Here is a 26,005-nt window from a genome sequence, read left to right as displayed (position 1 = left end):
GTAATGGCGGCGGCGGACAGTCCCGAGGAAGCCATGAAGTCTGATACCAGATTGTTACGGCTGCGCAGGGGGTAAGAGTGGGAGGTTGCTGGCCGTGGCTTGAATCCTCGGCAGCGGACAGGCGGCGCCGTGGCCGGCGCCTGGACTCTGAGCGACAAGGAGGAGACGGTGAACAGTGCTACAGCTGGGCACCCAAGGGAGACGATGAGTCTCAATCCCAGGTTAACTCTTCATTAATCAAATGGTTTGCCTTATAGGCGGATTACAAGCATGCCACTAATTTAGGGATAACAAACTAAACATGCATAACAAATTAAACATGCAGCTAACAGACTTGCAACAAACTCCATGCAAAGCTCCTGTGATCTAACCGACTGAAGCTGATCCAATCCAACTGAAGCCGCCCCTAGACACTGTTGGCGCGTTGCCTCCTCTGGTACACTTGGCCCACCATAACACCTGATCGGTGCAACTAACGGAAGCCTGCATAATTGAAGATTACAGAGTATCTGATAAATGCAAATGCATCTGAATCAGTCAATGTAAGGTTTAAGGTGCGTGCGAGGTGTGATGAATTGAGGTAGCCGGGGAGGCCGATCGGTCCCTGGACTGCCGACAGCCATGACTATAAAAGTAGTACAGTGTCAAGGATGGATGGCTTCTCTCTATCTACTCTTAGACTATACAGACTCAGCTGGTGACTGCAGGTGGAGCCGACGAGCTAGCCTAGATCCAGCGAAAGGGAGAGGCGGCTCTGGTGGCTTGCAGAGGTTTCGGCTAAACCGCCACTTTCTTGGGAGTCTCAGGAATGGTATCCTAAAAGATGGCCCCATTATACATTGAATCTTCAGCTATCTTTTATGTCCTCTCTATCCATGATGCAACAACAGGCGGTGGTCACTAGTAGCAAAGAGAAGCAGCAGGTTCAGAATTCTAGGAATTGCAAACGTGCTCCAGAAAATAATCGTAAGAGATGCATGCAGCAGCAGAGTTCCTTACAAATTAATGTTGATGGGGCTTTCATTGCTACGTACATCATGACAAGCTGCAGTGGGTGTAATCATCAGAGATAGTGACGGGCAACCTCTACTAACCTCATGGAGATCAATTTTTCACTGCAGGGACGCAGAACAACGTCTGTCTTGATGGCATCCATTTTGCAGCTAGGTGGCCTGACCCCCATTTCATCCTCGAGTCTGATTGCGCCGGCGTTGTGGAGAAGCTGACTGCGCGAAGGTTGGATTGGATGGTTCACTGGTGTGGCCTCTGATCCAGGAAGCCATTCATGAAGGCCGTCACCTGCATCGGCTAGAGGTCTGTAGGATTAGTAGGGAGCAAAATAAAGTTGCGAGCTCGCGCATTTAGCTTTTAGATTAAGCGAGAATCGAGTTTACTTTTCTTTGTTTCCTGAGTGTGTTCAGGCACTCGTTTGTAAAGACATTACATAATTCTTCATAAAGCTCCCTTTTTGCAAAAAAAAAAAGGAACAAGAAAGGACTAATTAATAGCTTTGTTACCATGCCACATTCGGAATGTGTGCAGTGCACTCTGCAAACCCTGCAATTTTTATTCGATGGCGATGGTGCCACTGCCACCCATGATCTCATTTATATAAGTTTTTTTTTAGAAACTCTCATTTATATAAGTATGTGCACGCGTAATTTATTCATGTGCACGTTTGGAGGCCCACTAATATGAGTAACCACTAACCAGTCTCAGATAGTCAGATTTTGAGAGCCCGGTCCGTCCGGAATCCAACCCAAGTCATGTGGACGTTTGGCGGCCCAGCAACCAAACCAACGACACGGCCTTCTCCCAGGAGCTCAGCTCCAAAGCTCGGCCTCTACCTCCTGGCCGTGACGCCCTCCACCTCCCCCCCTCGTCTCGACGGACAGCCTCCCTCGCCCCCAAATCGAGGCGACGGCGGCGCAGACGACCAGCAACCACTCCGGCCGCGGGGCGCAGGGCAGGTGTGGGCACGGCAGCGGCCGTTCCGCGGCGTCAAGGCGGCAGAAGACTCTCCCGTGGTTCGCCGCCTCTGGGCCCTGGTGAAAGGTTATAATGGCTAGAGGGGGGTGAATAGCCTATTAAATATTTCTACAACAACACTTAACAAACCGGTTAGATAATTTTGAGGCGAAGCAAGTGTTACGCTAGCCTACTAAAAATGCAAGCCACCTACCACAATTTTAATTTCTATTGTCTCTAACCACAGAATAGCTATGGCACTACTCTATGTTAGTGTGCTCTCAAAGACTAACTAAAGAGCCATACTAACCAAACTAACAAGCTCTCGCAACTAGCTACACTAAAGAGCTTAATAACTAGTTTGCGGTAATGTAAAGAGAGAGAGAGCAAGATAGTTATACCGCCGTATCGAGGAGTGAACCAATCAATCACAAGAATCAATATCAATGAAGACTAATCACCTCGGAATCAAAGGATGAACACAATGATTTTTTACCGAGGTTCACTTGCTTGCCGGCAAGCTACTCCTCGTTGTGGCGATTCACTCACTTGGAGGTTCACGTGCTAATTGGCATCACACGACAAACCCTCAATAGGGTGCCGCACAACCAACACAAGATGAGGATCACACAAGCCACGAGCAATTCACTAGAGTATCTTTTGGCTCTCCGTCGGGAAAAGATCAAGAACCCCTCACAATCAACACGATCGGAGCCGGAGACAATCACCAACCTCCGCTCGACGATCCTCGCTGCTCCAAGCCGTCTAGGTGGTGGCAACCACCAAGAGTAACAAGCGAATCACACAGCGAAACACGAACACCAAGTGCCTCTAGATGCAAACAATCAAGCAATGCACTTGGATTCACTCCCAATCTCACAAAGATATTGAATCTATGATGGAGATGAGTGGGAGGGCTTTGGCTAAGCTCACAAGGTTGCTATGTCAATGCAAATGACCAAGAGAGTGAGCTTGAGCCGGCCATGGGGCTTAAATAGAAGCCCCCATGAAATAGAGCCGTTGTACCCCTTTACTAGGCACAACATGGGGTGATCGGACGCCCCGGTCATATCGACCGGACGCAGGACCCCAGCGTCCGGTCGTGCGATGCACGCCACGTGCCCCCTCTCTTCAAATACTGAGCTTCCGATCCCAACGGTCAAGTGATGACCAGACGCGCTGCTGCAAAGTGACCGGACGCTAGACCTCAGCGTCCGGTTGCTTCCAGTAAGCATCTAAAAACGATTTTTCACGACCGGACGCGTCCGGTCATGCTCAACCGGACACACCCAACGTCCGATCACATGGCGACTCCCCTGTGCCCTGCCACATCAGCAGGACCGGATGCACCCCTCCAGCGTCCGGTCTGAGACCGACGCCAGTGTCTTTGCAGCTTCTACTGACCGGACGTGCCGGTCCAACCGAGGCCAGCGTTCGATCACTTACAGTGACCTCCGTCTTTTTTGTATAGGGCGCCGGTGGCACCGTCGGACTATCCACACTCTACGGACGAACACTCCACCGATGAAGTTCCTAACCCTTGCTCAAATGTGCCAACCACCAAGTGTATCACCTTGTGCACATGTGTGTTAGCATATTTTCACAAACATTTTCAAAGGTGTTAGCACTCTACTAGATCATAAATGCATATGCAATGAGTTAGGGCATCTAGTGGCACTTTGATAACCGTATTTTGATACGATTTTCACCCCTCTTAATAGTACAGCTATCGATCCTAAATATGATTACACTCACTAAGTGTCTCGATCACCAAAATAAAATGACTCCTACCATTTATACCTTTGTATTGAGCCTTTTGTTTTTCTCTTTCTTCTTTTCAAGTCCAAGCACTTGATCATCACCATGACATCACCATTATCATGTCATGATCTTCATTTGCTTCATCACTTGGAGTGTACTACCTATCTCATGATCACTTGATAAACTAGGTTAGCACTTAGGGTTTCATCAATTCACCAAAACCAAACTAGAGCTTTCACCTGACCACCTCATCGGCTCATCTTGCAGACGCACGGCTCACCGCGCCGCCGCTAAGCTGCAGGCACACCCATTCATCTTTCATTTCATCCCCTTCCCCTCGCGCGGCAAGCCCTCCTACTTGCTTGCGCGGACGATAGCCTAATCACCTCCCCTCCCCTTCGCCGTCGCCATGTTGCGCCTCCAAAATCACCGCCTCCCTCTGCTCAGCGCCGCCTCCACGCTACCCTCCCCCATCCATCCCCGCACGTGCCACCTCCTTCTCTCAACCTCCACCTCCACCACCTCATCTGCGCCCTTCTCCCTCAAGGACTACCTTGTCGCCGCCTGCGGCCTCGCCCTGACCCAAGCACGCGAGGTGTCCAAGAAGGATGTCCACCAGTTATCCATAGAATACAAAAAGGAGAAGGTATCCAACTTTCGCCTCAGCTCTGCCTCCAACCCTGATGCCATCCTAGCCCTACTTGATAGTCTTGATAGGATCATCTAGCCATAGATCTAGCATACATACTGACATTGGACTGAATAGAAAACCCTAGAACATGCTAGTGCGAGAAACACACACAGAGAGAGAGAGGGGTTGCGGAGCTACAAACCATCGGCCACCTTCATAGAAGACGAGTTTGCCATGGGGTGCTTGTCGGTGGTGCGGTGAGGTCTGGTGGTGAAGTCATGGACGTAGTGGCGGCGGTGGCTGGTGGCGGTCTTCCCATCGCTGGCAATGCCCCTCACTAGATCGGCTTAGGGTTTAGGGACTGTAGATGGGGCGTCTGGCGGCTGAGGTGATTCTCGTGCCTTGTGCCCCGCCCCCCACCTCCCTTTTTATGGCGTTGTGCGATGGGGGCCCACCAACTATGGAGTGGTTGGGTGCCCTCGATCAGGGCACAGATCCAAGGGGTGGTGGAGATCAATCTAACATTCTCCCCCCTGATCTCACCTTATGATATAAACTTAACTTACTTGCTTTATCTTGTTCCCATTCCATCACAAATTAGTACATAGAGCATGCCTCATCATCACGGTATGTTGCCATTAGATTAAACAACTATAATGCACCTCTCTGTTTTGAAACAGATTCTCAACTAGGCCCTTATTGTCCAGGAATCATATGCTTTCCCTTAAACCCATGCCGGCTAAGTATTATCTGAACACACTGGGTGGTAAGCCTTTTGTAAGCGGATCCACAAGCATCTTTTATGTTCTTATATGCTCAAGACTAATTATATGATCCTGGACTTTATCTTTCACAACATAATACTTTATGTCAATGTGTTTGCCAGCACCACTTGACTTATTGTTGTGAGCATAACATACTACTGGATCATTATCGCAGTATAACTTGAGTGGCTTATGTATGTCGTCTACCACTTTCAACCCAGATATGAATTTTTTTAGCCAATTCACCTGCCCTATGGCCTCATAACATGCTACAAACTTGGCATACATTGTGGATGATGTAGTGACGGTTTGCTTTGAGGTTTTCCATGATATAGCTCCTTCTGCGAGAGTGAATATACCTAATGTGGACTTTCTGTCATCTCTCGCATAATCAGAATCTGTATACCCCTCTATGTGTAGGGAAACAGATCTTATGTATGTTAGCATGAGACCCTTCATACCTTGCAGGTAACATAAAACTTTCTTTACTAATTTCCAGTGTTCTATTCCTGGATTACTCTGATATCTGCCAAGTAACCCGGTAACAAATGCTAAGTCAGGGCGAGTACACACTTGAGCATACTGTAAACTTCCGACAGCTGAACTATATGGAACCTCTTTCATTTGATCGATCTCATATTGGTTCCTAGGACATTGAAATTCCCCATATCTATCGCCCTTGACTATGGGAGCAGGTGAAGACTTACAATTTTGCATACTGTATTTCTTTAGAACCTTTTCTAAGTATGCCTTTTGTGATAACCCTAAAACCCCATTTTCTCTATCTCGGTGAATCTCTATTCCTAGGACGAATGAAGCTTCACTGAGATCCTTCATATCAAACTGAGGACAAGAACTTCTTTGTTTCTAGTAGTAGATTAACATCACTGCTGGCGAGTAAGATATCATCCACATACAAGACTAGGAAAATATATTTCCCATTCTTGAACTTTACATAAACGCAATTGTCCTCTACATTTTCTTGAAATCCAAACTTTCTTATTGTACTATCAAACTTCAAATACCACTGTCTTGAAGCTTGTTTTAATCCATAAATGGATTTCTTCAGGTGGCATCCCATACGTCCTTTTCCTTCCACAACAAAACCTTTCGGTTGTGCCATATAAACATTTTACTCTAGATCCCCATTTAGGAACGCCGTCTTTACATCCATCTAATGTAATTCTAAATCGTAATATGCAACAAACGTCATTATGATTCGAAAAGAATCCTTACATGAGACTGGAGAAAATGTCTTATTATAATCTATACCTTCTCTTTACGTGAAGCCTTTTGCCACAAGTCGCGCTTTGAATCTTTCTATATTCCCTTTGGAGTCATGTTTGGTTTTGTAGACCTATTTATAGCCTATTGTCTTGGCTCCTTTAGGAATTGTTTCTAAGTCCCAAACATAGTTGGTTTTTGTTGATTTCATTTCATCTTCCATGGCTTCAAGCCATTTTGATGAATGAGCGCTTCTCATGGCTTCTTCAAATGAGGTGAGATCACCCTCTATTTGAAATTTCTCACAATCATAGACTTCATAGTCATCAGGAATGGCTGATCTTGAAAGGTCCTAATGGCTATAGAGGGGTGAATAGCCTAATAAAAATTTCTACAACAACACTTAGTAAAAGGGTTAGACAATTATGAGGCGAAGCAAGTGTTGCGCTAGCCTACTCAAAATGCAAGCCACCTTTCACAATTCTAGTTTAGGTAGAATCTATTCACACAATAACTATGACACTACTCTATGTTAGTGTGCTCTTAAAGGCTAACTAAAGAGCCACACCAACCAACCAAGCAAGCTCTCACAACTAACTACATTAAAGAGCTTGACAACTAGTTTGCGGTAATATAAAGAGAGTGATCAAGAAAGTTATACCGCCGTGTAGATGAAGGAACCAATCAATCACAAGAGTGAATAACAATGAAGACCAATCACCTCGGAATCAAAGGATGAATGATTTTTTTACCGAGGTTCACTTGCTTGCCGGCAAGCTACTCCTCGCTGTGGCGATTCACTCACTTGGAGGTTCATGCACTAATTGGCATCACATGCCAAATCCTCAATAGGGTGCCGCACAACCAACACAAGATGAGGATCACACAAGCCACGAGCAATCCACTAGAGTAGCTTTTGGCGCTCTGCCGGGGAAATGTCAAGAACCCCTCACAATCACCACGATCGGAGCCGGAGACAATCACCACCCTCCGCTAGACGATCCTCGCTGCTCCAAGCCGTCTAGGTGGCGGCAAACACCAAGAGTAACAAGCGAATCCTGCAGCGAAACACGAACACCAAGTTCCTCTAGATGCAAACACTCAAGCAATGCACTTGGATTCTCTCCCAATCTCACAAAGATGTTTAATCTATGATGGAAATGAGTGGGAGGACTTTTGCTAAGCTCACAAGGTTGCTATGTCAATGTAAATGCCCAAGAGAGTGAGCTTGAGCCGGCCATGGGGCTTTAAATAGAAGCCCCCATGAAATAGAGCCATTGGCTCAATTATTGGGCTGACTATGCGTCGACTGGACGCTCCGTTTGTGAATACCAGACGTGTCCGGTAGGTCGACCGGACGCGTCCGGTCTCTCCCAGACCGCCACATGTCTAGTTCAAGACAACGTAGCCGTTGCAGCCCACACTTCCATGCAATCGGACGCTCAGACCGGACGTAGAACTACAAATGACCGGATGCTGAGCCGCTGAGTCCGGTCGAGTTCAGTAAGCCACCAGGGCCGATCGGACATGTCAGTTAGAAACTAACCGGACGCTGAGCCTCAGCGTCAGGTTGAGTATAGTAAGTATCCACGCTCGACCAGACGCGTTCGGTCGCACTGTGCAGTTCAGTCCTGAGCCACATACCGGACATGTTCGATCTCCATACCGGACGTGTCCGGTCACTCTGTGACCAGCGCGACTAACTCGTTTTCAACTCTATCTTCTTCACCCTTGCTCAAATGTGCCAACCACCAAGTGTATCACCTTGTGCACATGTGTTAGCATATTTTCACAAACATTTTCAAGGATGTTAGCACTTCACTAGATCCTAAATGCATATGCAATGAGTTAGAGCATCTAGTGGCACTCTGACAACCGCATTTTGATACGAGTTTCACCCCTCTTAATAGTACGGCTATCGATCCTAAATGTGATCACACTCGCTAAGTGTCTCGATCACTTAAAACAAAATGGCTCCTATAATTTATACCTTTGCCTTGAGCCTTTTGTTTTTCTCTTTCTTCTTTTCCATTCCAAGCACTTGATCATTACCATGGCATCGCCATCTTCATGTTGTGATCTTCATTTGCTTCACCACTTGGAATGTGCTACCTATCTCATGATCACTTGATAAACTAGGTTAGCACTTAGGGTTTCATCAATTCACCAAAACCAAACTAGAGCTTTCAATCTCCCCCTTTTTGGTAATTGATGACAACCCTTTCACAAAGATATGAGTTGAAATTCAATTGAATTCATGTTGCTTGTCCAAACATATTTACTATGTGTAAAGGGATATGGACAAGTTTTATGAACCCCAAATGGTAGCAATTGCTCCCCCTACATATGTGCTAAGAGTTTGGATAGTAGCTTGCACATATGCTTAGATAGGAAATATAGGAGACAATGTTTACCAAATGATGCTAAGGTATAAAAGATGGACCTTTGAAGCGTGATACCAATCGAAGTGCACCAATATACCATCCTTAGCACCATGGTTAGCTCAATACCACTTGGAAATATTTGGAAATGAAATCACTAGATATCCTATGCATGCTAGTTTTCATTTCATCATTCAAACCGACAACTAGCATACACCACACAAGCATAGATATTGAATTTTAAAACTTATGCCATGCAAGCAAACACATGAAATGCACATTCAAATGCACCATACAAGTTCATGAGCTTGCTCCCCCTACTTGTGTGCTCAAAATTTTAGTTGATCCATTTTCTTTATCATATCTCTCCCCCTATGTCATATATCAAGATATCTTTATGTTTCTCTCCCTTTATGATATTTCTCCCCCTTTTTCACTATCTTTACTACTATATTTGTTTCTCTCCTCCTTTGTCATCAATGACCACAAAGGTTGAAAATATAGATAGTATTACTTGTAGGGTCGAGATTATCAATGTCAATCAATGGGATGAGGATCAAAATTCCGAATTTGGTTCAAACTAGAATATATGCCAAAGATATTTAACTCAGTTTGATCCAAGGATAAGCTTCTTTACACCTCCAAATAAGGGTTATCTTGTACCATGTTGAGTTAAACACTTATAGCTCATTTTCTAGATTAAACACTATATTTACAAGCCCATAAACATGTCATATGTTACCACTAGATCAAAATAAGCATAGAAGCAATAGTGATACCATATAAACATCAAATTCATTTGATTTTCATGAATGAGCCTAATAAAATGGAGAAATGACTAGATGCACTAAATATGTCCTTAGCAAGGATGTATGCCATGCGAATCAACTTTTACCTTGAATTGCTCGAAGGAGAGGCATGTCATATAAGTGGGGGGTGCATCAACACATATTTGAGAAATCCAATATGTTCAACTCATTCCTTAGCTTGCAAAACCTTTTCTTATCCAATGGCTTGGTGAATATATCAGCAAGTTGATCTTCGGTGCCTACACTCTCAATGCAAATGTCCCCTTTTTGTTGGTGATCTCTTATAAAATGATGGCGAACATCAATGTGCTTTGTTCTTGCATGTTGAACCGGATTATTGGTTAGCTTGATTGCACTCTCATTGTCACATAGCAATGGCACTCTCTTGAACTTGATTCCAAAATCACTCAAAGTGGCCTTCATCCAAAGTACTTATGCACAACAACTACCGGTGGATATGTATTTGGTTTCGGCGGTTGATAATGCAACACTATTTTGCTTCTTTGATGATCATGAAACAAGTGATCTTCCCAACAATTGACATGTGCCCGAGGTGCTCTTTCTTTCAACCTTGCATCCTGCATAGTCTGAGTCAGAGTAGCCAACTAGCTCAAACTTTGCTCCTTTGGGATACCATAAACCAACATTTTATGTATGCTTCAAGTACCTCAATATTCTTTTTGTAGCCTTCAAATGCTTTCTCTAGGTGAGGCTTGAAATCTTGCACACATGCATACACTAAATATGACATCCGGCCTTGATGCGGTCACATAGAGCTTATATGGTGTCTTCTCTTTCAATGGGTGACAATAGAGGCGGTTGCTACAATAGCAAGCCGTGTTGATAGCTTCGGCCTAAAAAGATTGACTCACATTGTACTCACTAAGCATAGATCTTGCCATATCTATGAGTGTTCTATTCTTTCTCTCAACAAGGCCATTTGATTATGAAGTGTACTTGGCCGAGAATTGATGTCTAATTCTAAATTCATCACATAACTCATCAATTCTAGTGTTCTTGAACTCACTACCATTGTCACTTCTAACTCTCTTTATGGTTGTTTCAAACTCAATGTGAATGCCCTTAACAAATGATTTGAATGTTGCAAACACATCACTTTTATCCACTATAAAGAATACCCATGTGTATCTAGTATAATCATCCACTATCACAAAGCCATATTTGTTACCACCGATGCTAGTGTATTGTGTTGGCCCAAATAAATCCATGTGCAATAACTCAAATGATTTACTAGTGCTCATCATGCTTTTCTTAGGATGTGTGTTTCCAACTTGTTTGCCGGCTTGACAAGAGCTACAAAGTTTATCCTTCTCAAACACAACATCTTTCAAGCCTCTAACCAAGTCATGTTTAACCAACATGACCAAGCCTTCTATGCCATAACCAACCCATGCTAGACTTAGTGAACAAGCATGTAGATAATCTAGCTTCACTAGCATTGAAATCAACCAAGTATAGATTCTCATATCTAAAGCCTTTGAAGATCAAGTTAGAGCCATCTACACTTATGATCTCTACATCATCACCCTAAATATGCATTTGAATCCAAGATCACACAATTGAGCCATGGATAGCAAATTGAAGTTCAAACTCTCTACTAGCAACACATTGGATATGTTCATGTCATTGGATATTGTAATCTTACCAAGCCCCTTAACCTTGCCCTTGCCATTGTCACCAAATGTGATACTATCATAACCATCATTGCCATTGGTGTTGATTGAGTTGAACATTCTTGCATCACCAGTCATGTGTTGAGTGCACCCACTATTAAGAACCTAATACCTTCCTCCGGCTTTATAATTAACCTACAAAAGAAGATTAATTCTTTTTAGGTACCCAAACTTGCTTGGGTCCTTAAAGGTTAGTCACTAATCTCTTTGGTACCCAAATGGCTTTCTTTTTTGAGTCCATCCATGGTTTACCAATGAACTTAGCCTTCACACTATTTGTACCCTTAGTAAGCATATAGCATGAATCAAGCTTAAGGGAGGATACATTAGCATTTTTGTACTCTTGCTCTTTATAACCAACTTGCTTGCAACTAGTGCAAAATCTATCATTAGTGCAAAATCTATCATAGTTCTTCACAAAACTAGTCTTGTGAGGAGTAAAGGCCGCCTTGCCTTTCTTGGGGGTATAGCCCAATCTCTCTTTGTAGAGAGAAGCTCTTTGGCTACCCAAGCACATAAGCAAGCGGTCCTCACCACCATAAGCCTTAGCTAAGGTGTGAGTGAGCTTAGTGACCTCCTTCTTGAGGTTCTCATTCTCAACCATTAGTGAGGCATCACAAGTGAGACCATCACTACTAGATGAGGTGGAAGTAAATGTACTACAAGAAGGATTAGTAGGATAAACAATGATAGGTATAGATAGTGATGTATCAATTAAATCACAAGTTACACCTACATCACAAGTTTCAACATGCTTCTTTTTATCTTGTTCATTAAGCAAAGTGGAATGAGCCTTTTCAAGCTTTTTGAGAGCCTTGCCAAACTTCTCATGGGCTTCCTCTAGCCTCTCATGAGTTGCTTTGAGCTCATCAAGGGCTTGCTTAAGGGCTTTTACCTCCTTATTCAAGCTCTTGCATTCTCTTCTCTTAATGTCAAAGTGTTCTTTAGTATCTTCTAGCATGTCAAATAATTCATCCTTAGTAGGTTCATCATTATCACTATCACTATCATTTTCACTTTCATGTTCATTATCATCATCATATTCTTCATCACTTTCATCATCACAAGATTGTACCTTAGTGGCCTTAGCCATGAAGCATGATGAAGATTCGAAGAGAGAAGGCTTCTCATTTATAGCAATGCTTGCAAGAACCTTCTTCTTGGTGATCTTGTTGTCATCACTATCATCATCATCATCACTTGATGAAGCATCACTATCCCAAGTGACTACATATGAACCACCCTTCTTCTTCTTGAAGGCCATATTATCCTTCTTCTTTTTCTTTTCCTTTTTGTCCTTCTTCTTGTTGTCATCATCATTGTCGCTATTGTATGGGCATTGGGCGACAAGATGATCTTTGCTTCCACACTTGAAGCACCTTCTTAACTCTTCTTTGTTCTTGGATGAAGATTTCTTTCTTCTTGCACGGTAGCCCTTCTTCACCATGAACTTGCCAAATCTTTTGACAAAGAGAGCCATCTTCTCATCATTATCATCATCCCATGAATCATCCTCTTCACTTGATGTTTCTTGTTTAGCTTTACCCTTAGATGATGTGGCTTTGAATGCCACACTCTTCTTCTTGTCATCCTTCTTCTCATGTTTCTTCTCCCTCTTTTCTTCCTTCTCATCATCATCTCTATAAGCATCATCGGTCATGATATCTCCCAAGATTTGGTTTGGTGTCATTGTGTTCAATCCGGTCCTCACTAGCAAGGTGACCAACATGCTAAATCTTGTGGGCAAACATCTCAAGAACTTGTTAGAGAAGTCCTTGTCCTCTATCTTCTCACCAAGTGCTTTGAGATCATTGACAATCACTTTCATCCGATGGAACATGTCTAGCACACTCTCATCTTCCTTCATCTTGAAGATCGCAAACTTCTCTTTGAGAATATATGCCTTTGCACCCTTCACGGCTTGAGTACCCTCAAATGATTCTTCCAATTTCTTCCAAGCTTCATGAGCCATCTCAATATTCTTGATTTGCTCAAATGTTCTCACATCAATTGCATCATGAATGGCACTTAGAGCAATGTCATTGTTTTAGAGAAGCACTTCTTCGGCCGCGGTGAGATTTTCCGGATCCTCAATCTCAATTTTGGTTTCTACCACCTTCCACACCTTTCTATTGATTGACTTGATAGGTGTGGTCATCTTTGACTTCCAAAAAGAATAATTTGAGCCATCAAATTGGGGTGGCTTCCTGGTGTTGTTGATTTGAGCCATTTTAACACCGAAGGTTGTTAAGCCTTAAATAACGGTGACCTCAGCTCTGATATCACTTGAAAGGTCCTAATGGCTAGAGGAGGGGTGAATAGCCTAATAAAAATTTCTACAACAACACTTAACAAAAGGGTTAGACAATTATGAGGTGAAACAAGTGTTGCGCTAGCCTACTCAAAATGCAAGCCACCTATCACAATTCTAGTTTAGGTAGAATCTATTCACACAATAGCTATGACACTACTCTATGTTAGTGTGCTCTCAAAGGCTAACTAAAGAGCCACACCAACTAAGCAAGCAAGCTCTCACAACTAACTACACTAAAAAGCTTGACAACTAGTTTGCGGTAATATAAAGAGAGTGATCAAGAAAGTTATACCACCGTGTAGATGAAGGAACCAATCAATCACAAGAGTGAATAACAATGAAGACCAAACACCTCAAAATCAAAGGATGAACACAATGATTTTTACCGAGGTTCACTTGCTAGCCAGCAAGCTACTCCTCGTTGTGGCGATTCACTCACTTGGAGGTTCACGCGCTAATTGGCATCACACGCCAAACCCCTCAATAGGGTGCCACACAACCAACACAAGATGAGGATCACACAAGCCATGAGCAATCCACTAGAGTACCTTTTGGCGCTCTACCGGAGAAAGGTCAAGAACCCCTCACAATCACCACGATCGGAGCCAGAGACAATCACCACCCTCCGCTCGACGATCCTCACTGCTCCAAGCCGTCTAGGTGGCGGCAACCACCAAGAGTAACAAGTGAATCCCGCAGCGAAACACGAACACCAAGTGCCTCTAGATGCAAACACTCAAGCAATGCACTTGGATTCTCTCCCAATCTCACAAAGATGTTTAATCTATGATGGAAATGAGTGGGAGGACTTTTGCTAAGCTCACAAGGTTGCTATGTCAATGTAAATGCCCAAGAGAGTGAGCTTGAGTTGGCCATGTGGTTTTAAATAGAAGCCCCCATGAAATAGAGCCGTTGGCTCAATTATTGGGCTGATTGTGCGTCGACCGGACGCTGCACCGGACGCTCCGTTCGTGAATACCGGACGTGTCCGGTAGGTCGACCGGACATGTCCGGTCTCTCCTAGACCGCCACGTGTCCAGTTCAAGACAAGGTAGCCACTGTAGCCCACACTTTCATGTGATTGGACGCTCAGACCGGACATAGAACTACAAATGACTGGACGTTGAGCCGCCGAGTCTGGTCGAGTCCAGTAAGCCACCAGGGCTGACCAGATGCGTCAGTTGGAAACTGACCGGACGCTGAGCCTCAGCATCAGGTCGAATACAGTAAGTATACACGCTCGACCGGACGCGTCCGATCACTCCAGACCGGACGCTGCCAGCGTCCGATCAACTGCACTACTAAACACCGACCATGCAGATTCATACCGGACGCGTCCGGTGTGACGACCTAACACGTCTGGTCGCACTGTGCAGTTCAGTCCTGAGCCACATACCGGACGTGTCCGATCTCCATACCGGACGCGTCTGGTCACTCTGTGACCAGCGCGACTAACTCGTTTTCAACTCTATCTTCTTCACCCTTGCTCAAATGTGCCAACCACCAAGTGTATCACCTTGTGCACATGTGTTAGCATATTTTCACAAACATTTTCAAGGATGTTAGCACTTCACTAGATCCTAAATGCATATGCAATGAGTTAGAGCATCTAGTGGCACTCTGACAACCGCATTTCGATACGAGTTTCACCCTCTTAATAGTACGACTATCGATCCTAAATGTGATCACACTCGCTAAGTGTCTCGATCACTTAAAACAAAATGGCGCCTACAATTTATACCTTTGCCTTGAGCCTTTTGTTTTTCTCTTTCTTCTTTTCTATGCCAAGCACTTGATCATTACCATGGCATCGCCATCTTCATGTCATGATCTTCATTTGCTTCACAACTTGAAATGTGCTACCTATCTTATGATCACTTGATAAACTAGGTTAGCACTTAAGGTTTCATCAATTCACCAAAACCAAACTAGAGCTTTCAGATCTCCTAACTCTTTGAGACCTTCTAGGGGCCTCGTTAGATGATGCTTATTCTATATGATGCTGTTGTTGCTTCTCCTCATGTATGACAATGGGTTCTATGGGATCCTAAATGATAGGTTCCTCATGTTCATTCATTATTGCCACAGGAGTGCTAACAACAGGTGCTGTTACTACAGTGTCTTGCATTGTTGGTACAGTAACAACAGGTAGCGTGAAGAATGGTTCCTGAACTATTAGAGTGGGCACGTATACCTACTTCTCTTCAAAATTAATTTCTCGTGCTACCATGCTCCCCTTATCATATCATCCTCCAAGAACACAGCATGTTTTATTTTTATAAACTTCGTTTGTCTGTCAGGACAATAGAAGCGATAACCTTTTGACTTTTCTGGATAGCCAATGAAATGGTAATTGACTGTCTTGGAGTCTAGCTTCCCTATGTTTGGGTTAAAGACCTTAGCCTCAGCTGGACAACCCCACACACATAAATAGTTAAGTGAGGGTTCCTTTCCTGTCCACACCCCATACGGTGTTTTGGGCACCGACTTGCTTGGCACTCGATTAAGAATATGAATGATGGTTTTTAACGCCTCCATCCATAAACTTATCGGTAGGATAGAGTAACTTATCATGCTTCTCACCATATCCATTAAGGTATAATTGTGTCTTTCAGTTACTCCATTCTACTGAGGCTCGCCCGGTATAGAATACTGGGCAACTATACCATTTTCCTATAAGAACCTTGCAAAAGGTCCAGGAACTTGGCCACATGGGGTGTGTCGACTGTAGTACTCTCCCCTACGGTTGGATCTTACTACCTTAATATTTAAGTTGTGCTGATTTTCTACTTCGGCCTTAAATATCTTAAATTTATCCAACGCTTCTGATCTTTCCGTAATTGGATAAATATAGCCAAAATAAGAATATTCATCTGTGAATGTTATAAATGAATCATAACCATCCACACTTTTCACAGAAAAAGGACCACAGATGTTTGTGTGAACTATTTCTAAAATTCATGTGCTTCGTTTGACATCTTTCTTTATTTTCTCAACGTACTTTCCTTTTATGCAATCAATGCATTGCTCTAAATCTGAAAATTCTAAAGGTGGAAGAATTGATTTCTTAATCAATCGCTCTATTCTCCCTCTCGAAATATGGCCTAAACGATAGTGCCATAATTTTAAAGATACATCATGCACTCTCTTTCGCTTATTTGTTGCATTCATAGACGAGGAAGCATTCTCATTCTCAGTACTCACATCATTCATATTCTCAGAAAGTGATAATAAATAAAGCTTGTCTTGTCGGAAGGCAAGGCCAACACACTTATTATTATACACAATCTGATATTTGCCATTACCAAAATGACAATCATAATCATCATCGTCAAGTCATGAGACACTTATCAAGTTTCTACGCAAAGAGGGTACATAAAGAATATCTGAAGCTGAAGTCTAAAGCCATCATCTAATTCTAGAGAGAGATCTCCAATGGCCTCAACTTCAGCTTAAACTCTATTTGCAACTTTAATTCTTCTTTCTCCTCTTTGCAGGGTCCTTCTCGTACGAAATCTCTGTAATGAATTTACAACATGAATAGTTCTCCTAAATCAATCCACCAAGTAGATTTTGCATAACTTAAAAACAAGGATTCATCTATGAATGTAATGATATCCTCACCTCTCTTTAGAAGGCTCCTCAGAAAGTCTGGACAGTCCCTCTGGTAATATCCATGTTTCTTGCACTATTTACATTGATCCTTCTCAACTTGAGCAGTGTTGTTCTTATTATGGTGGTCATTATGAGGGGCTTTCCCTTGAGGTTTGGCCTTATTATTGAAGTTCTTCTTGTTGTTGTTCTTTACAAGGTTAGCAGAGTCACCCTGTGAGCTTTTCAGACTCTCCTCTTCTTAAACACACATTGTAATGAGCTTCTCTATATCCCACTTATCGAGCTACATGTTGTAGTTCACAATAAAAGTTTCATATTCTTTGGGCAAGGAAGCAAAAACCAAATAAATCAGGAACTCATCCTTGAGCCCTAAATCCATTAGCTTCAGCTTCGAAGCCATGTTGCTCATCTTCAGTATGTGCTCTCTAATACCGCCACCAGTGTATTTCTCATTGAACAATTTCTTGATCAAAGTACTGGCATAAGTCTTTGAAGAGCTAGTGAACTGACTCTCACTTTCTTAAGATACTCTGTGGCAGTATCACAATTTGGGATAGACCCCCTTATAGCATCTGAAATTGTGAACTTAGCCACCATCAAGCATTTTTTGAAATGTCATATTTCTTACGTTTGAGATCATATTTCATCCGCACTTCTGCATGATCTCACTGTCGAGCAGTGAAATCAGCATCAGTTTCGTTATCTTCCCTCACCAGGTCCACTGGCTCAGTCGGACACGAGGAGGTAAGCGCTAGGTTATTTTCAGACAGCGCAAGTGCTAGTTCATACTTCTCTCGCCATACCCTATAGTTGCCCCCTTCAAGAGGCGGTATGTGCGAGATAAAAGCCATTGGGTTCAGTCCTAAAAAACACCGTTAGAGATAGTGAGAAAAAACATAACATAATAATTGTATGCCTTAACTTAAAATTGGTGAAAATTAAAACATACAACTTTCTTATACACTAATTCTACATCATCGTTGGGCAGAAATAGAATTAATGGATGGAAAAACTTATGAATAAATATTATAATATTGCTATTATCAATGTTGGTCAGAAAAATAACAATATTATAATTTACTGACTAAAAATGACTGCTCTTCAAATTAAATTCTCCCATTAGATCAAATTTAATTAGAAGATAATAAACTTTAACATTACAGCGGAAACATGAAAAAATTCATTATCTATTTTTCAGAAGCATTTAACTTTTCTCATCTACTCTCTGAAAAAATTATCCTGTTGGTTCAAATTTTGACAGAGATTTAAACTAGACAAAAATCATCAAAAATTTGCTTCTAAAAAAGAATAAAACATAAACTCGGAGTTCACTGTTCATTTGGCCTAGACTTGATGAAACAGTAATGGCACACGTCCGTGCGCGCGGCCCAGCGCCGCGAAATCGGCCCACTACGCACGCGCGTGCAGCTCCTCCCCTGCGCCAAGGCCGCAACCTGGGCCTGGGCTAGGATTTCCCACGCCCGTCTGGGCCTAATCTAGGTCCAGCGAATCGCAGCCGTTGCTCACAATCGGACGGTCGAGCGACGTTTGCGCGAGAACAAAACGCCCCGCCGCGGCGCAGGCGCCCTAACCCTAAGTCATTCTCGCCTCCCTCCGTCTCCTCTCCTCAGCGCAGCCGGAAGAGAAAAGAGAGTGCAACGCAGTGGCGCCACCGTCGGTCCCCTCGCCGGCGTGCACGCTCGCCCTAGTCTGAGTGCGCCGCTGTCGAGCGGTCTGGGCGACGGTGCCCTCATCCCCCATACGCGTTGCGGTGGAGCACGACCCCCAAAACCCTAGATTTTACCAGTGCCGCCGCAGGTCCCTTCATCGGAGCGCGCGCTCCCCAGTGGGTGAGCGCGCCGCCGTCGAGCGGTCCTGTGACGGTGCCCTCGGTCGGGCTCGCGCACACGGCGGCGAGCGTAGCTCGGCTTCTCCCCGCGCGCCGGCGGTGGAGCTCCTTCTCGTGCGACGGCGGGATTCTACCCGCGCGACGGTGGTGGTGACGCGTGGTGGAGAGTCCGGGTAGGTTCTTCCCTCCTTTGTCCTTACTCTAGGGTTAGGGTTATGGTTTCGGGTTGGGGTCCGATCCTTTTCTTCAAATCGAATCCCCTCCTACTCTTCTACTCGGTTTTCTACCCCGATGAGCTCGATCTACGCCTAGTTAGGTAATTGATACCATTGATATAGTCTTGACAGGATTATCTAGCCATAGATCTAGCATACATACTGACATCGGATTGAATAGCAAATCCTAGAACAAGCTAGTGTGAGAAACAGAGAGAAAGAGAGAGAGGGGGGGGGTTGCGGAGGTGCAAACCATCGGCCACCTTCGTAGAAGACGAGCTTGCCATGGGGTGCATGTCGGTGGCGCGGTGAGGTCCGGTGGTGAAGTCATGGACGCAGTGGCGGCGGTGCAGAGGCGGCGGTGGCCGGTGGCGGTCTTTCCGTCGCTGACAATGCCCCCTAACTAGATCGGCTTAGGGTTTAGGGACTATAGATGGGGGGCGTCTAGCGGCTCAGGTGATTTTTGTGCCTTGTGCCCTGATCCTCACCTCCTTTTTAGAACCCGTCAATCATAGAGCGGTTGGACGTCCCGATCATAGAGCGGATGGCCCAATTGATCGTTGCTGCTCTCCCGTGCTGGCCTCTCCCGCGCCGACATTGCCGCCGTCGTCTCCGTGGAACCACTGCTCCTCCGCACTAACATGAAGAAACTCGCTCCCCGCCTTCTTGCTCTCCGCGACCGCGTCGGCCTGTGTACTCCCCAGATCACTCGCTTCCTCCTGGTCGCCTCACGCGCTCTCCGCTCGTGCGACGTCGCTCCCAGACTCGAGTTCTTCATCTCCTTCTACGGCTCGTTTGATAGGGCCCTAGTGGCCGCAAAGAGGAACTGGTGCCACCTTTCGGTGAGCCTTGAGAGGGTAACCAAGCTTAACATAGCTTTGTTTCATCAACGTGGTGTTCCAGATGTTGCTAAGGTGTGTTTACACGACCCACGGGTGCTTACCTTCAACCCGGAACGCGTGAAGGAATTTTTGCTACGGGCAGTACAACTTGGGGTGCCTGCCGCGTCGCCGTTGTTCAGGCAAGCAGTGCAAATCGTCACCAATTTTTCCAGTGAGAAGGTTGCTGCCAAGCTTGAGTTCTTTAAGAGGACTCTTGGTTGTTCTGAGTCTGAAGTTTCCATTGCAGTCTCCAAGATGCCACAAATACTAGGATTATCTGATGCGACTCTTCTTCGCAAGATTGAGTTCCTGATCAATGAGGTTGCGATGCAGCCACAGTATATTGTGCAAAGGCCTATCCTTCTCGCATTCAGCTTGGAAAAGCGGCCGGTGCCCTGGCATCATGTCATGAAAGTGCTGCAGGAAAAGGGATCGTTGAATAGCAATACGAACCTTTTCCAATTAGTGCACTATACAGAATAGGCTTTCAAATCAAAGTTCATCGACTTTCACAAGGACTCTGTTCCTGGCCTTGCAGATGCCTATGCTGCAGCTAGTGCTAGTATTGTGCCTGCTAGAGTGTAATATAAACATCTCATTCTGTGGGTTAGGTGGATGGTGGAACTGCAACTTATGCTCATTAGCGGCTGTCCACCGTGCAGGTTTTCTCAATTCTGATTCTGATTTCTGCAATAGAACCACTAATGATCACTGATTGGTCATAGTCCAAGGTTACGTTACAACTATTAAGGAAGGAGCTGTGTTTGGCTTATTCTGGATACTTAATGCACATTTTGTAGGTTTCATCTTCTGCCTAGCACATGGCTGAAGATTATCCTTGACTTCGTTTTCTTATGTGGATAAGTCTTTGCTGTAGAACAGTATCTGTAAGGAAATGAGATACTAAAAGCTGAAAATAAATTGGGAGTTCTATGGGAGACGGCTTCATATGAGAGAGTAGTAATATAGCCCTTTTGGCTGCCAGAACGTGCCTCTTCTGAAAGTAGTCTCAAACCTGTGTGTTACCATTTCGTTTAGTTTTGTGAATCTAAGTAGGAATTTCTCACGGAATGTTTCTACTTTTATGCCTGTGCATGATAGTAGCACGCATAGTACTATTTATAAGATTTAGCAGCTCATATGATGGGTTTACGCCATCTACAAAACTTTACTAATTTATAAGGTTATAAGCAGCTCATATGATGGGTTTGCGCCATCTACAAAAGTTCACTAAGCGGGATCATGAGCGGATGTAACCACAGATGCCCTCATCCCTTGAGAACTTGTGTGATCGATTGCCAAACTATACCTGCTGGCCTGGCTGCTGCGTTTGCTTTGGAAATTGTTGGTGTTGCCCATCTGAACAATCTGACCATGTCATGTACACAGTACACTGCTAATTAGTTGCCTCAGCTTATGTATGTTGGTTCATGACGGCTAGAAAAATTGCACGAGCTATAACTGCAATGCGAGAGCTGCAAAATGCGGTGTGGTCCATCATGATTTTTGTGAAGCAGGGAGTGGCAAGTAAACCAAAGACTCACCCTATTAAAACAACTTATAGCTATATATATGTCATAGCGAAGAAGGATATGAATCTTGCAACTTGCACCATAAGATCTGAATATGTACAGCATAAACAAGGGGCTAATATACAAAACATGAACACGAGCTGTCTATCAACAACATACTTCTGCCACCAGTAGAAGACTGCTCATATAGAAACTGGCAAAAAGATTGCTCTTTATATGTAAAATTGTATGTGACCAACTCTTTTGTGAGGAGTATTTCAACAAACATCAAGAATCAAGGTGTTCTCCCTGAAGATCATCCTCATGAAAGAATAGATGTGACCTATATCTTCATGATGATCTCTGAAGTTGTCCATGCACCAACAACGGTGTTCCAGATATTGTGGAGGGTACCAGCATCATTGGTATGACCTAAACTGGTTACATAAGAGTATATAGGACTGGTTAAAATGCCATTGAATACGGTTAGAACATAATTTAAAGGGCAGGGAAATGAATTAAGAAACATAACTGGTAAATGGAAGCGTCATGGACTACAGGTGCTGCATATCCCTCTGTGATGCAGTATAAGCTGGGTAATAGTGAATCTGCGAGTTATTTGGAAACTTGATGTAATGTTGTGTGCAGTACAACGACAGAACTGATATAACTGGGTGATAAGCATCGTAATTTTGTCATGATGTTATGCAATGGATAAGGGATCCATCCCTGGTATTCCAAAAAAAAAAGAGTGGGGGGTGGGGTGGGTGTGGGTTGGGAGGGGGGAGGCATGGTCTGGCCCCAAAGGGTTTGGCTACTTGCATTGTAATTCTTTAGACTCTATTTGGTGAGTAAATTTCTTTGGGTTTAAATTGTTTTTTTTTCAAAAGAGGACTTACAGTAAATCACATTGATATTGGAACTCCAATTGTTGAGTGTTGATTTTCATTACGGAAAAAAACACTCGGGAACACTACATATTTTGATTTAACATGCACTGCACAGATGCAGGATGAAGAACAAATAAGGATTGCCTGAGGTTACTCTAAGACTCGAAAAAACAGCATCCCAATTCATATCATTTGCAAAATTATATTTGACAGAAAAGAAAAGAACCATAGATTGTGCTGGCAGTGCACAACCTTTTCTTTGGTACCCTCATCAGGCCATCACACAAAAAAAATCAGAACCCCTTTACCCAAAAATTTCAAAAAAAAGGGCGTAGGGCATACCCAGTGCAGAGAGCTCCCGCGCTGTGCGGGGTCCCAAAAATTTCAAAGGCAACAAATATTTGTCACTGTTCTTTGAATGCACCTAGATATATGCTATGGCTAGATACAAGGTAAAAATTATGTATCTAGAAAAGCCAAAACAAAAAGTAGGCAATAGATCATAATTGCAAATTATTATCACCAACTGTTAGATACAATACAAGAAATACCTTTGTACGAACATGAAGTCAGCAGCTACAGAAACACCTTTAGTTGCTACATCAATGGTTTAGCCCAGTCCAAGTTCCTTCTTCAGCTTCTCGAGAGCAGCTTCTATTTCAGAAAGACCATCATCAAAGCTGTTTGTTGATGTCTTGTCGTCTTTAGGATTTTTTTCCTGCTGTCCAAACTGGGTGTATGGGTCATTTCCAGTGACGCCCTCAGGGCTGGAGTCATCAATCTTCAGTTCATTTTCCAGAAATTCTACGAATTCCTCGCCAATTGCCTGATTGAGCAGAACGCAGTGTAGGTTCACATGGCATTCTCCACAAAACTGTAACTAGTAGCTGGCCTTATCTATGCTATATTGCTGCATGGCAATTCTTAACAGTGACACAAACTAACAATAATCGTTTTAGTTGAAATGTTGAATAAAGATAACTTACTGCTAACTCTTCCCAAAGGCTTTTAGGTTTCTGATTTGAATTCAACCCAGCTTCCCAGTTCTGGAATTCTGCTTGCAGATCTTTAAGGAAATCCGCTGCAAAAAAGCACAATCACTATGTTCTTAAAGTCACAATAGAGGTGGACATTTTGGTGAACTGCACTAGAAAGCCCTATATCTCCACATGACAATCGCTAAGGTCTCAAATTTCCAGTAGAACAATGGAACCTCAATTGACCCCTTGGTCACATCAACGATCAACCATATGTAATGTAACCCACGTTTACTGACAGCAAGGAGAGAATTCAGTACCAAATCCATAGAACGGCTCTTCTGCAGCAGCTGATTTGCTCTCCCGGGAGCTGGAGGACCAGGACGAATCTGAACTGCTGCTCGCGTACTTGGATCGACTCTCTGAGTTCATCAGAGTGTTGTAAGCGTGCTTGATCCGCAAAAACTTCTCCTGAGCATCGGGCTGCATTGACAACAACATCCACGAGGCTGGCGGTGAGCAGAGTCATCCATCCCCAACGTCCCAAGAAATCCCGTAGAGATCAAACAGAGATGCGAAGGTAAATAGCGCGAGCAAGCAGCAGGGGGTCGACCGCCACACGCACCTCCTTGTTGACGTCCGGGTGGTACTTGAGCGCGAGGCGCCGGTACGCGCGCTTGATCTCGTTGGGCGCCGCCGACGGCGACACGCCGAGCACCTCGTACGGGGACTCCCTCCGCCCGCCGCCGCCGGCACCGGCGCGCGCCCTCACGCTCGCACGCCGCCAGCGAGGCGACGGGCCGCGGCAGGAGAGGCGCGCGGAGGGGCCCGGGCTGGAGGAGGCGGCGACAGCTATGCTGACGAAGGGAGGCGGAGGCCAAGGCGCAGCGAGGCGGCCACGGGAGGCGGCGAGTGGCAGGGGCGGACACGGAGCCGCGGCCTGCAGCTGTAGCGCCATGGCGCAGCAGGGGCCGCCGGAGGCAGAGGAGATAGCTGGATTTTGCTGCCTTTTGAATGGCTCGCGAGTCGCGACGAACCGTCGACGGACGGGAGCAGGCAAAACCACCCGCCGTCCAGAATCCAGATCGAGCGGCATGGAAGGCCATGTGAGAATCGGACGCCAGCACGTTTGATGGCCCCGTAAGCGGACAATACGGCCTTCTCTCAGCCCACTTGGGATTGGGCAGCTCCGCCTCCGTCCCTCCCTTATCGCCCGCATCGACGGACAGCCTGACGCGCATAGCCCGACCGACGGCCCCTCCGCCGCCGCCGTGCTGCGCCTTCGAAATAGCCTCTTCCCTCTCCTCCACGCCGCCTCCCCGCTACCCTCCCCCATCCACCGCCGCGCGTGCCGCCTCCTCTCCGCCTCCACCGCCGTCGCCCCCGCGCCCTTCTCCCTCGAGGACTACCTCGTCGCGTCCTGCGGCCTCGCCCCAGCCCAAGCCCGCGAGGTGTCCAAGAAGGCGTTCCGCGACTTATCCAGAGCACACAGGAGACCATCGGATGAGCTCTCCTCCTCCCGCATCAACTCCGCCTCCAACCCCAATGCTATCCTCGCCCTGCTCTCCGGCGCCGGCCTCTCCCGCGACGACATCGCCGCCGTCGTCTCCGCGGACCCGCTGATCCTCCGCACCTCCGTGAAGAACATCGCCCCACGCCTTGTTGCTCTCCGAGACCGGCTCGGTCTGTCTACTCCCGAGATCGCTCGCTTCCTCGTGGTGGGCTCACACGCCCTCCGCGACTGCGACGTCATTCCCAGGCTCGAGTTCTTCATCTCCTTCTATGGCTCGTTTGAGCAGGTGCTGGTGGTCGCAAAGAGGTGCATGGCCCTCCTCACTGCGAGCCCTAAGAGGTTAATCAAGCCTAACGTTGCTTTGTTACGTCAATGGGGTGTTCGAGATATTGCTCAGCTTTGCACAGACAACGCGTGCGTGCTTACCTTCAAGCCCGAGCGCGTGAAGGAGTTTTTGCTGTGGGCGCAAGAACTTGGGGTGCCTCCTACCTCGCGGATGTTCAGGCATGCAGTGGCCACCATCTCAGGCATGCAGTGGCCACCATCTCCCGTAATTCCAAGGACTCTTGGTGTTTCTGAATCTGAGGTTTCCACTGCAGTGTCCAAGATGCCTGCTATATTAGGATTCTCTGACTAAATTCTTCTTCGCAAGATTAAGTTCCTGCTCAATGAGGCTGCAATGGAGCCACGATACATTGTTGAAAGGCCTGTCCTGTTCGCATTGAGCCTGGAGAAGCGGCTAGTGCCCAAGCATTATGTCATGAAGGTCCTGCAGGAAAAGGGACTGTTGGATAGCAATATGAGCTTTTACTCAGTAGTTGCACTTGGAGAGGATACATTCAAATCGAAGTTCATCGACTGTCACAGGGACTCGGTTCCTGGCCTTGCAGATACTTATGCTGCAGCTCGTGCTAGCGTTGTGCTGTCTAGAATCTAATTTTTGCATCTCATTGTGTCTTTGGTGAATGGTGGAACTGCAACTCATGCTCATTAGCGGCTGTTTCTAAA

The 26,005-nt window shown here is 45.3% G+C and overlaps 2 protein-coding genes and 1 pseudogene across 2 annotated transcripts; 2 read left to right on the top strand and 1 right to left on the bottom strand.

The window, feature by feature from the left end:
• Window positions 1-4,138: 4,138 nt before the first annotated feature.
• On the top strand, window positions 4,139-20,589 carry LOC136480220 (uncharacterized). The gene is made up of 2 exons (XM_066477832.1): window positions 4,139-4,425; window positions 19,788-20,589. The coding sequence occupies exons 1-2, from the start codon at window positions 4,139-4,141 to the stop codon at window positions 20,587-20,589; spliced, it is 1,089 nt and encodes a 362-aa protein (XP_066333929.1).
• Window positions 20,590-21,654: 1,065 nt separating this feature from the next.
• On the bottom strand, window positions 21,655-24,736 carry LOC136492619 (uncharacterized; annotated as a pseudogene).
• Window positions 24,732-25,634, top strand: LOC136455174 (uncharacterized; the record flags this gene model as incomplete). The annotated part of the gene is made up of 1 exon (XM_066455310.1): window positions 24,732-25,634. A coding segment is annotated over one exon (903 nt), but the record flags the coding sequence as incomplete, so codon positions are not given.
• Window positions 25,635-26,005: the final 371 nt, after the last annotated feature.

The sequence above is a fragment of the Miscanthus floridulus genome, chromosome 1 (assembly GCF_019320115.1).
Source record: "Miscanthus floridulus cultivar M001 chromosome 1, ASM1932011v1, whole genome shotgun sequence".
NCBI lineage: Eukaryota > Viridiplantae > Streptophyta > Magnoliopsida > Poales > Poaceae > Miscanthus > Miscanthus floridulus.
Note: the sequence above shows the minus strand (reverse complement) of the source record. Positions and strands in the feature narration are given on the sequence as shown.

Coding starts and splice junctions, on each gene's coding strand:
- LOC136480220 (XM_066477832.1), top strand. CDS start 4,139: ATGTTGCGCCTCCAAAATCACCGCCTCCCTCTGCTCAGCGCCGCCTCC. Junction 4,426..19,787: donor AACCCTGATGCCATCCTAGC/CCTACTTGATAG, acceptor CAATTGATCGTT/GCTGCTCTCCCGTGCTGGCC.